The sequence below is a fragment of the Cephus cinctus genome, unplaced genomic scaffold, assembly GCF_000341935.2.
Source record: "Cephus cinctus unplaced genomic scaffold, Ccin1 Ccin1_scaffold1303, whole genome shotgun sequence".
Lineage (NCBI taxonomy): Eukaryota > Metazoa > Arthropoda > Insecta > Hymenoptera > Cephidae > Cephus > Cephus cinctus.
The window spans coordinates 134,302-145,781 of NW_014333733.1; the positions used below are offsets into that span (position 1 = coordinate 134,302).

General features: G+C 48.0%; 2 protein-coding genes across 4 annotated transcripts in view; one reads left to right on the plus strand and one right to left on the minus strand.

Moving 5' to 3' along the window:
* LOC107272844 overlaps nucleotides 1–7,633 on the plus strand; it is a 16,765-nt gene extending 9,132 nt beyond the window's left edge. Inside the window, exons 1-4 of one of the 3 annotated variants that reach the window (XM_015750398.1) lie at nucleotides 979–1,622; nucleotides 5,851–6,039; nucleotides 6,121–6,385; nucleotides 6,527–7,633. In XM_015750398.1, coding sequence (XP_015605884.1) covers nucleotides 1,560–1,622; nucleotides 5,851–6,039; nucleotides 6,121–6,385; nucleotides 6,527–6,552 — 543 coding nt within the window. In that variant the 5' untranslated portion in view covers nucleotides 979–1,559 and the 3' untranslated portion in view covers nucleotides 6,553–7,633. Of the gene's footprint in view, nucleotides 1–978; nucleotides 1,623–3,291; nucleotides 5,748–5,850; nucleotides 6,040–6,120; nucleotides 6,386–6,526 lie in introns of those variants that run through there. The other 2 variants (XM_025090146.1, XM_015750399.2) reach the window with 2 other exon arrangements.
* LOC107272839 (nuclear migration protein nudC) overlaps nucleotides 1–9,112 on the minus strand; it is a 22,934-nt gene extending 13,822 nt beyond the window's left edge. Inside the window, exons 1-4 of the mRNA XM_015750390.2 lie at nucleotides 8,858–9,112; nucleotides 8,305–8,382; nucleotides 8,014–8,235; nucleotides 7,722–7,928 (exon numbers count right to left, since the gene is read on the minus strand). Coding sequence (XP_015605876.1) covers nucleotides 7,722–7,928; nucleotides 8,014–8,235; nucleotides 8,305–8,382; nucleotides 8,858–8,932 — 582 coding nt within the window. The 5' untranslated portion in view covers nucleotides 8,933–9,112. The remainder of the gene's footprint in view (nucleotides 1–7,721; nucleotides 7,929–8,013; nucleotides 8,236–8,304; nucleotides 8,383–8,857) is intronic.
* Nucleotides 9,113–11,480: the final 2,368 nt, after the last annotated feature.

Genomic DNA, 11,480 nt, shown 5'->3' on the forward strand with positions numbered 1-11,480 from the left:
GGGGGGGGGGGGGGGGGGGGAGGTGAACACAGCTGTCGATTTAGCGATCTACATTATTTTAGCGAGATATCGGCCTTGAGGAGCCAGTAAACGCGTTCGAGGAAGGAAAAGAGTCCTTGTCTGAAATAGTTGGCCGTTGGCGACCCGGCTGCCTGATTTGATCTGTAGCGTGCATGCTAAGAATATGTAATGCCGCCAATGAATAATACCCAAGGAAAGCCAAATCGTCTGGACTTGAGGGAAATTAATTTTGCAGACTTTACGTCGCCTTGATTGTCCGACAGTTCCAACCTGTTCAACGTAAAAAAGATTTAAAAAAAGCGTAAAAAACAGTGCAGCCGAGGCTTCAGGCAGCTGGCCTGAAGCACTGGGCTCTCGCAGTGAGGATGGACGGAATAAAAGCAACGTGTCACGCGTGTTACGAGTCATCGTTCGTAGGAGTCGATTTGCTTCGTCATCGATCGCCTGTCCGTTTATTCTGCGAGCGAATCATCCGACAGCAGAAACGCTGCCAACGAGATTCCAAAGGTACGAGAGGCGCTCGGCACATGGACCCAGACTGCTCCGCTCTTGCTCTTCTCACTGCTCCAGCGCAATGAGAATCTTTTTGAGTAAAGCACAGATGTTTATCCGAAAGGATCGCACCTGGCCAGGATGTGGTTTCTGGTGGTTTCTGGTGAATTCTGGTACTACTGGTACTCGAGGGGTCTGCTGCCTCCCTTGGATGCCTACGTAGGTACCTACCCACTGACTACCTTCCACACTCTCTCAGCGGAGGATACGTTCGAATCCAGGATAGGGCAATGTCTCCCTCTCGGCGGGTGTCCTTGCGCTAGACCACCACAGGCCGATTCCACGCGAGAAAGAAAGAGCTCGCTGGGGCTGCCGTGTGAAGCGAGTGGGCGAGAGCGAAAGAGCGAAAGAACGAGAGAATGCACAGAGTGGGAGATGCGAAGGTATAAAACCGATCCGTCCAGACGCAGGAAGCCAGTCAAAAGCCTGATGCGGCGTCTCTAGTCGCACGCGTGCGAGAGAGACAATCTCAAAACGGCGTGTCCCCGTGATTCTGTGCAGGATTTTCCATAGGAATTTTAACGGTTCGAACCAGACGTTTCTGCGCCCTCTGCTTGCTCGACTTTCTTCTCCTCTCGCGGAAGGACCAGTTCATTTTTATTCCTTCGGCGACAGGACAGAGAAAAGAAAGGGGAAGAGGAGAGAGAGAGAGAGAGAGAATCACGAATAGTCCCGGATAGTCAAAAAAAGCACAGAGCACACAAAGAGACCAAGGACACGGTATTCGAAATTGCGTGCGTTTCGTCCTTTATCGGCGGGAGGTGACAGTGAGGATATTTTGGATTACGAGTGAACTGCAGTCGGAGTCAGTGATTAAATTTAGCAGGACTCGTCGACTGGCAAAAAGTTCAAATTATTCCGAGAGATCAACGAACGTCATTCAATTTTCGGAGTTGCCGATCGGATTAGCGATCCGCCCGCGATTACAGGTATCGAAGGATACAGACAGCCAAGAACACTTAAAGACGCTGCAAGATCAAAGGAGCATGTCGCAAATTCGTATCAACATAGAGGATCTTTCCTACGGTCAGGAGCAACCAGACCTCGACGTAAGTCCCACCACATAATCGTTAGATCTTTAAGTTATTCCGTGTCCTAGTCCCTCCCCTCTATTGCTATTACCGAAAGAGACATGGACCCTTGACTCACTGATAAGGATGCAGCTCCTGCGTCACTGGGGGTTGCGCTGACGCACAAGAGAGAAAGAGAGAGAGAGAGAGAGAGGTCACCAGTCGACCCTACCTTTAAGCTTGCTCCAGTGGCCACCTTCGTCGGCGACCTGGACTCGCACGGCCCACGCGCTCTTTTGTTTCCCGGCGTTCCCACACTTTCAGTTCCAAGAGCAAGATAAACGCTAAGCATGCCCAAGAACCTCAGGAATTTGGATCTGCGATCCTCCCAGGGCCTTCGCGAATCTCTCTTCTCCGGTTAAACGTCAAAATGAAGATCAAACGATGACTCGGCGATGACGAAAGCACGAAGCATCGTCCTGTCGGTGTTACCAGCGGTCGTTGACGTTCCCTCTGGCCCACCGCTATTCTTCTCCGCGTCCCTGCGACTCCTTCGTTCTTTCTCTCTCTCTCTCCCTCCCTCCCTCCGTCCTTCTTGCACTCGCGAACTCGCGAACTCGCCTCGTTGCCAGAACCCTGCGAGGAATCCGCGAACTATCGCGCGCGCGACCGATCCTTTAGCATTCTTACAAAGAATAAAATTTCACTTTCCAAACTCGTACTGCCTTCTTGGCAAACTTCTCGCTTTGTCAATTGTTTAGCTTGCTTCGTTCCTTGTTGTCTCTTTGATCGGCGAGGAAAAAGCCAGTGCAGTCGAAAGGTGAAGCGACAACCGGGAACAGCCATTCTTGGGGATTCTTGGAAAAGCGTGGAAACGAATTTACGTTTCCCAGGAGCTGCCGATTAGTCTTCCGAGCACAACATCCTGTTGCCGGAGAAGGCGACGAAGGCAACGAAGGCGACGAAGGCAACGAAGGCGACGAAGGCCAAGCAGCCAGAACCGAACAACAAGAATTGAAAGTGCTGCAGGCCGCAGTCGTCATAGCTGGTCGACGTCGACGTCGTCGTCGGCATCGGGTCTTAATCATTCTTAGTCCAATTTAGCGTCTCGCACCACGGATTTCGCGCGGCCTTCGAAATATTACTGAATTATAAGTTAAGTTATGACTGCGTTCTCCTGGCCTCGGCAAACTAAGTTTCTGTCGATATCACTCCACGATAACGTTTTCACCTGGGAGCACGAGCAGAGCGATACGATCTGGCCACGATCGCGAGATACGTGGAAGCGTAACGAGCGAGATACAAAGTGGGGCGGGGGGGCACGACGAGATTGGAGAAATTTGATAGTGCGCTGTCACTCGGAAACCGAAATTTCCACAGTGGCAGCTGCCGAACTCATAATTCGGGAAATTCCTTCCACAGCGAGTGTCGTAACTGTCGTCGGCAGGCCTGCAGCGCCGAATGTAACAAACAGCGCTGCAGCGCCGGGACGTCGAGACTCGAGAGTGTCGTGTGCTTTTAACGATCCTTGGGTTTAACTCACACATGCAATTGTCTAACAATTCTTCTTCGAGATAACTGCGAGTGCATCCGCAGCAGCAGCACCAGGCGACACTCGCGAGGCCATATTTGCCATCCGTAAGATTTTCACACGTGCCGTTGATAGCGGAAGAGGGAAGAGTCTCGAGAAAGAACTCTTTGTGAGGTTGGTTGGCGACAGCAGAGGGTGGCACAAGATGGTACTGTTGTTCGGCAGAGCGAGGAGCGAGAGGAGGAAGGAGTAGGTGGACTGCCTAATCTCAGATCTTCAATCTGAAACGGATGACTCGAACCTTTAGCGGGACAATCGGTGATGGGGAAAAGAGGAGCGTATCGGGAGAATTGCGCAAAGCAGAGGAGCTCGGAGTGTCGACCGCCGTTCGATCCGATCGAAACTTTGTTTACGCTACGTATGCTAATCAAGAGGCAGTTTTAACTATTTCCATACGACCTAGAGAAGGCCTACTCGGAACGTTCCGGTAGGAACGGGTTCTGCCGAATCTCCTACGAGATTCCTTGTTGATAAAAATGACATTTCGCTTGGTAGTTCGTTACTGCTGGCTGATTGCGCGCTGGGACCTGGGGAGGCTGCACTGGCACACAGACTGAGAGCCATCTGCACTTTTATTGGTGGTTTACCCGACTGTACCGCACATTGATTTCGCATTTTCGCATTTTCGCATTAGTGAAACGAGATCGTGCCGATAAGTCGCAAGCCGAGTAGTAGAGCGATACGATTCGACCTCCCGCGAAATTTTCACTCTCCCCGGCAGCGTAATCGTAGATTCATTTCATAACTGTGCCGTAATGCGGCTGTGTTCCGTCACTCACCGACAGACAGGTTATACCGGGGAGGCCAGGAGTAGAACGTCCAAGGACTCGGAACGACGAGACCGTGGGCACCGTGTGGCAAAGCGTGGCAAAGCGTCAAAGCGTCAAAGCGTGCCGATGCACGCCGCGCGAACAAAGAGTCTTGCGAGCCGATCGCCGAATAATCTCGAGTGACATCGCGGAGCCGATAGTGCGATCGTGCCCACCGTCGCAATCATCGAGGAACCTCAAGACCCGCAGTCAGTCCCCGCCAGCTGGGATTCCCCGCAAGGCGTCCACCTGGTTTCGCTTTATTTCTTTTCTTCTTCTTTAAATACCGAGAGAGCGCAATCGATAAGCATTGCCGGAGGTCGGGGATTATTCGTTCAAGTGTATTACGAGAGTCGTCAACGAGTCATGCTGTCCTGCAATGGCGACATTGCATTCCATGCAAGTCAACAGCTTCCTGTACGTAAGGACTGTTACGTAAGGACTCTCTCTGCACTTCGGGGGAAATTCAATGACCCGGAGGAAGAAAGATGCGTTCTATGGGAGCCTCTGGCATTTTTCAATTCCTTTTGCTCGCCGTATATAAAGACGCTGGGTGGGAGGAATCAGGAACAAGGAACGCGAACCCTAGAGCCGGGTTCGAAATTTCTTAGAGATTATCTCGCGTAACGTTCGACGGCTCACAGGTGCGGCCGCCGCGAACGAGGCTGACCGGTGTATTGAATTCCGCAAAAATCCCGGCGGAACGCGCCTCTTTAAACGCTGCTGCTCCCGTTCTCCAAAGAGTCTGATCCTTCTCGTATCGAGGAGCTGGCGCGCGTTCTTCGTCCACGCACGATCCCTTCTCTTGATCTCTTTCCCGCTCGAAGCATCCAAAGAATGAGCTGTATCCTTTTCAAAATATCAGAGCGAGATGCCGCCGAACGGTCGGATCGACTCGGGCCGGACTAGAACTCTCGCTGGCGTGTCTTTGCATCCAACAACAAGGAACAAGGCTCGTTCTACAAAGAGATCTTGCCTGTCCGTTCTCCCTTTCGCTGGACGCGAGGGGCAGAGAGAGAGAGAGAGAGAGAGAGAGAGAGGCAAAGCCTCCTTCGCGTATTTGCGATTGGTTGAAAAACGACGAGGGAGAGAAAAAATTGACAAACTGGTCCAGACAGCAGGAGTCCTTGGGTACCGCCCAACTCGAAGGCAGGCAAGCGCGAGATTGTTTTGCCTGCGAAAATTGCCAATTATCATTCGTAATCGTCATTAGCCCTGCTATTCTCCAAAGTTTTCCGGAGATCACTGAGTCGGTCCGCCGTCGACCGTGAAAGTGCTGAGTTTCGAACTCGCAATGGGATCCAGCAGCGCCTCTGAGCTTGCTCCTGGTCTGCTTGACATTTACTGTGCCAGCATGCGCGCACGTGAGCATGGCGCACTGGCAGTGCCCGAGAGCCACTCGTAAAACTTCAATGAAACCCCGGAGAGAGAAGAGAGATTCGCGATAAGGCCCTCGTAAATACGGGAGGATGTTGCAAAATGCCTCGATGTTGGCTACTGGCTTTCTGGCTTTCGGTAATCATTTAACGGGGTAAAGCGGCGCTCTAACGTTAGTGGGTCAACGACGTCGACGACATCGCCAAGTCCACCACCCGATCGACTAGAGTGGCTTTCGGTCTCTTATGCGCGAGTACGTTGCAATCAGAGTGGGGCTCGATGCGAAGTAGCAGCACGGATAGAAGTGGAGAGAAGTGGAGAGAAGTGGAGACTTCAGAAGTATGGGAGGTCTGGAGTTGTAAAGGTGGAGGTTATGCGGGCAGAGAGGCACGTTGCAACCACCGCGGCGATATTATCTTTTGCGCAACGGAAAGTGCTGCGCGCGCGCGCGCATTCACCGGCACGGCCTAATTGAGCGACTCTTTTTCAGATTGAGGCGGCGCCGAAAACAGCTCCTGCAGGACCGACGGATTTGCCATCCTGGCACATCCCGAGACCATCCCTTGTAGGAAGATCCAGCGAGAGGGACAGCGAGAATGGAAGCTGGACTCACTTGCATCCGACCAAGTCGCCCTCTAGAGGATCCACTTCGTCTCAGGGATCCACAGCCAGCACGCACGTGAGTGTCTTCGGTGAATCTTACGTTGGTTCCCACCTCGAAATTTAATAACGAGAGGAAATCTCTTGTTCGAAAATACAGAGCGCAGCCTCGGGTACGCTGCTCCTGACAGCAGCGAATCTCGCTACTTTCGCTGCGATGCATCCACCCACAGTGTCAACGCCTAAGCCTGTTGACACTGCTTCGGTCGCCAGCAGCACTCACTTCACTGTTGTCAACGGACTGGGTCGACCTACCAAAGTCTACAAGAAGTCCTGGTGCGCGAGGAACCAGCTCACTGTACTCATTTGCACCATGAGTTTTCTATTCATGGTTGGACTGCTCGCAGGCATTCTCTACATGGAGAGTGAGTATCCTACGTTTCCCCTTGCGTATTATTAACCAACACAAAGAAACCCCCCTTCTTCCTTCTTCATCGTCTGACAACACAACCACCCCCCCCCGCCCGCCAATCCTTCTAATTGGTTCGGTACTCGTATGCTTTCAGTGAGGGCTCGCGACAAGTACAACTAGATGAAGAAGAAGATCGAAGCCAGCCACGAGGAGTCAGCGCAGATGCCAGAAACACCAGCGTCAGGGAACTCATTTCCTTATGCGAATTCGCTGCGAAAATGATATTATTAATTGGAACAGACTTAATGGGAAAATCATCATATAGGCTTGCGCGTATATCCCTTGTGCAATCCGGGTAAATCGGATAGTCAGGCGAACCGGATATTCTGGCAATTCCAACTGGTGATGTAAGGACTCCTCGATTTAGAATTAAGCTGTATTGCACCGTGTTAATAGTGTGGTACGTGAAATCAGTAATTACATTTGTGTAATGAGCGCGCTATGTGCTGTAACGTCACACGAGTCTCTAGAGGGCTCGATTTTAATTTATATAAATATTAACAACGGTCCTCCGAGTTACAGCCGCAACGTGGAACCGTAATGAATTAGAAGATAGTTGTAAGGGATTGAAAAAGTATTGCGTTTAAGAATCAATATGACGAACAGAAATCTATGATTTCTTAGAATTTTCGGCGTTACTTCTTTTTCTTTCTCTCGCATTCTTTATGCTCTCCCCAGGATTCAATCTAGACAAAATCAGGCTGACGTTTACCGTCGCACACATTTTCCCAATCGTAATCGCCCTCCCCTCTCCGTGCATCTCCTTCTTTAATGGCCGTCCACCGCAAACAGCTAACTTTAAGGTCTAAATTTATAGTGCAATCTGAAGAAATGTTGAACAGTGCAAAAACGAAACACAAGTAATCGGGAGAATCGCTTAGCAGCGTAATTTAGAGGTATTAATTTAATCATTACTAACGAAACGTCTAAATCAAATACGGAACCCTCCGAGAAATTGACGCAGGGCTACATAGCTATGTAGACACATTATATTATGTATACATATTCATATGCATATACATATATACATATAGAGATATGTATTTTGTGTCGAAAGTGCGATGGCGGCCGGTTGCATCGACCGCTCGCCGTGTCTGTGATATTACTTCTGTATTAATTAAATAAAACGTCCATCCGACGAGACACTGTCGAGCCGCGAATACCGTTCTACGTTATTCGACAGCTACACGACCTATTCAAATCCACAGCATTCTTTATCAACCTATCTTCACTCCTCCTTCACTATTCCACGATATTGTGACCATTGATTTTTAACAATCGTCACTTACCTCTACTTCCTGTAGCGTTTGTGTCCATCGATAATTGGGCATATCCGCACCATTTCCTGCATTGGGCTTTAACTTGCCCCGTTCCTTCTCATCTTCCTCCTCGTCGTCTTCAGGATTTCCAATTCCAGTAGCATCGCTGGTCGGGATAAGGTCGTTGTTGGTACTAGTTCCTGCCATGGGATCAGCCGGCGTTGCCAACCCAGATTTCTGCGATTGGTTATAACTAATGATTCTCGGAAGAAGTAAATTACTAGTCAATACATTCAGGCAAGAGTTTATGGCCACGATATACCTTACTGTCAATTTCTTCTTGCAATTTCGCTGCCTGTTCGTCCGTCAATTCAACGATCTTTGATTCGCTATCGATTTGACTCTCCTCGGTCTGCTGCTCCTCTTTTCGCTTTCGTTCGATTCTCTCTTTCCTTCTTCGTTCTTGTTCAGCACGTTCGGCCTTTTCCGCTGATGCTTTTGCGAGAGCTGTTGCTTCGTGTTTTTTGAATTTCGCCATAACCAACTGTAGGTGAAGAGTTGTCATACAAAATTTTGCTGATAGCACTCTAATGACTTCTACAATTACTTTTACCTTTTCTGCGGCACCTTCACCTCCGCCAGTATAAAAGTCCGTTTTTCTTGCGAGAAAACTGAATATTGTGTCTAACAGCTGAAATGAAATTTTTTTTAGAATACCGTTTCCATATTTACACATTTATTACGATAAAATTTCAAATGTAAAATTAGACATGAGTGTAGAATAACAAGGCAGAAACAAAAATGAATCATATATGTACATGCACAGTGACTCTCAGTCGGCCCCAAACGTATGTACTCTAAAACAATGCAGATTTTAATCAGAAGGTTAAAGGAAACTAGTTGTAATGGGTAATCTAAGGAACCGTAAGATACTAAAAGGTCATTATTGTCACATTAAACATTTCTACGATAGTTTGTCAAATACAAATAATGATCCAGTGGTTTTAAAGATTTGATTACAGTAATCAATTTTGAATTTCATCCGTGAAATCATGCCTCTCTAGATAATTCTGAGCAATATTAGAGTGGAATAATACATAGAAGAGGGTCACTGATCACAAATCAAAAGAAATCTGCTCGAATCGCCGATATTGTCCGACACTTACGTCCTGTACGCCGCCCTCGTGTTGCTGTGCCATCGCCAGCAACATCCCATCGAATTGTCCCTCGTCTTTCGTCATTATTTCTCCACCAAACTGATTCAATCAGATCAGGATTCCTTTTCACACGTAGCACTTGTAATCACTTGTGGGAAGTAGATCGGATATCTTTTCGACTCTCTACAGAACTACCGAACGACGACACAAATACGTACATTTGTTTTCTACCATGAAACATCTGGAAACGTCTATCGATCAAACATAGTAAATGGTTAGACTGCAGCGTCGCGCTGCGGCAAATTCCCAGCAACACGAAGCGTCGCAGTCGATATTCTCTTCTCCACGGAGTCTACGGGGAAGAAGCACCAGTCGATATGGCGGGAAACATTTCTCCGGATGAAGCGTCGTTTACCCATGTAGTGCAAGTGAATGGAACTTGTCGGATGAAAAAAATCTTTGTCCGGGGACCCTCTGAAGCACGGCAGTTTGCCTTGAGACAGGCGCATCAATATGATTGTAAGTAAATAGATATAACTTTTCAAAGTTCATAGACAAATGACGATACAGAAAATATCTGCCTTATCTGACATATCTGATACGTACGTACGATACATCTAACAATAAGTGGCTACATTGCTCAATGTAGCAAACACCGTCTGTAGCAACGACTGGGAATTGACTATAGGAAGAGCTCGAGGGGCATTGAAATTAATGTTAATGGGAATGATTGGAAGCGATGCATCTCTCTAGCCGATACCTAGGGCAACAGCGAGGCAATAGGAATTGCCGGATGCCCGAGGAACGGCTCGATCCAATTTCGCTGTTAATCGAGAGGGCCATTGCTGGAATCCAAGCAATAGGAGGAGCTACGTTCGAACATCGTGCAGCGATGCACCACCTTGCTAAATCGATCGATGGTTCTATCGGGATCGATGGAGCCCAATCGTGTCTAGGTGGCTCTTGATTATCTTCTAGTATACGAATTCGATCTTCTGTCCTAATCCCGGAAGATGAAGCAATCCTCGAATATTTCACAAGGAGTTTCTCGGCGATCTCGGCGATAGAATGAGATTGGAGACCAGCTTGGCCGAGTCCATTGTCTTCATTTGGTCAGTCAAGTTACGAGTCTCATTTGGCACGGGGCTGCAGCTCTGATTATTATCATTGTGACAATCGCACACGGTTGCGCTACACACGCGGTCGCCATTTACTATTCGTACGTATGCGGGATTCTTTACGTATCAGGAGGACGAGTGCGTATACCGCTACCACGGATCAAAAGGTTTTCTCGAATATTTGTATGCACCGTACGTTACCCTTTGTAATTTCTCCGCGACATGGTGCGTTGAACGTGCTAGACAATACTATACTTATCTATTTTTGATGGGATGTATTAAGAAGCTGCTTGTCTTATTTCTAAGAGTTTCCGTCTATATATTTTTATCATCGATTGCCATCCATCGCTTTTTTATACGTCTTTAACGAATATTCAATTGTCCTTTTACTGTTAGTACCTATTTTGAAATATATTTTACTTCCTTTCATGGCTCACGGCTGAGTGGGCTTCGTGATAAACATATTTAATACTGCACAGGCGCCCAGGAAGAATTGATGCTGCTTCGTGCCTAGCAATTCGAGAACAAACGGTTATAACTTATAACTTACAGCCCATCCGATATCGAGTGACGATGCCGCCTATCTGAAAACTATGAAGAACCCCATTTCGGAAAAAGAGTATTGAACAAGCGAATATCACGACTCTCGACTGCCGAGCTTAACCGAGGAGATCAATGCGATAAAGGGAAAAGCGGATTTTGTTGGAATAAAATTGTACTTCGGATTTGCGGTCCGGTCCACGAGTTACGAATACGTTCTCTTCTTCTGGGATGTTCAATGCCAATAAGACATCCTTAAGAAAGGGTAGGAATCCTTGAGGATTTTTTATCGATTCATTCACTCCATTTTCATACAATATCTTGTAGCGCTTGACACAAAAGGTGCTTCTGAGATATTCAACAACATTCTAAGCGGGCAGAACAGCCGGTATTTCTCATTCCTGTATATTGACAGTGTAGAAAATGGGTGTTTGGACCGGATTAGGTCGGCAGACACAGCAAAGATGCGCTTTAACAATATCACAATCATTTTCTCGACTGTTTGTAATACAGTGTATAATTGTTTGGACAGAGTGAAAGGAATGGCTCGAATAACAAACGTTGTTTTTGATAGCTACTGTTCCTTGTATTTTCCAATAGCAGGTAATAATATTAATAACTCGTACGGCACAGATGAGAGAGAGAGAGAGAGAGAGAGAGAGAGAGAGAGAGAGAGAGAGAGATGGAATGACTAGGAAGGAATTTTATATATGTCTCTGTCGCGCTCCAGCCAGAACGAGAACGGGAAGACAACGACATCGACAACGACAACAACAAGAAGAGGAGTAACACGAGTCGTCTCGACGTCCCATCGATGGCCTAGAGTATCAATCAGCGTTACATGGAAGGGGCGCGGCTCGTTCTCCTCTCGTGTAGCCACGTATTGTCTGCCAGCCGCAATGCCTAATCCCGAGCTCCAAACTCTCAGGTCCCAGTTCTTGGGTCGCGAGTCTTCAGTGTTGAGGCACATTTAA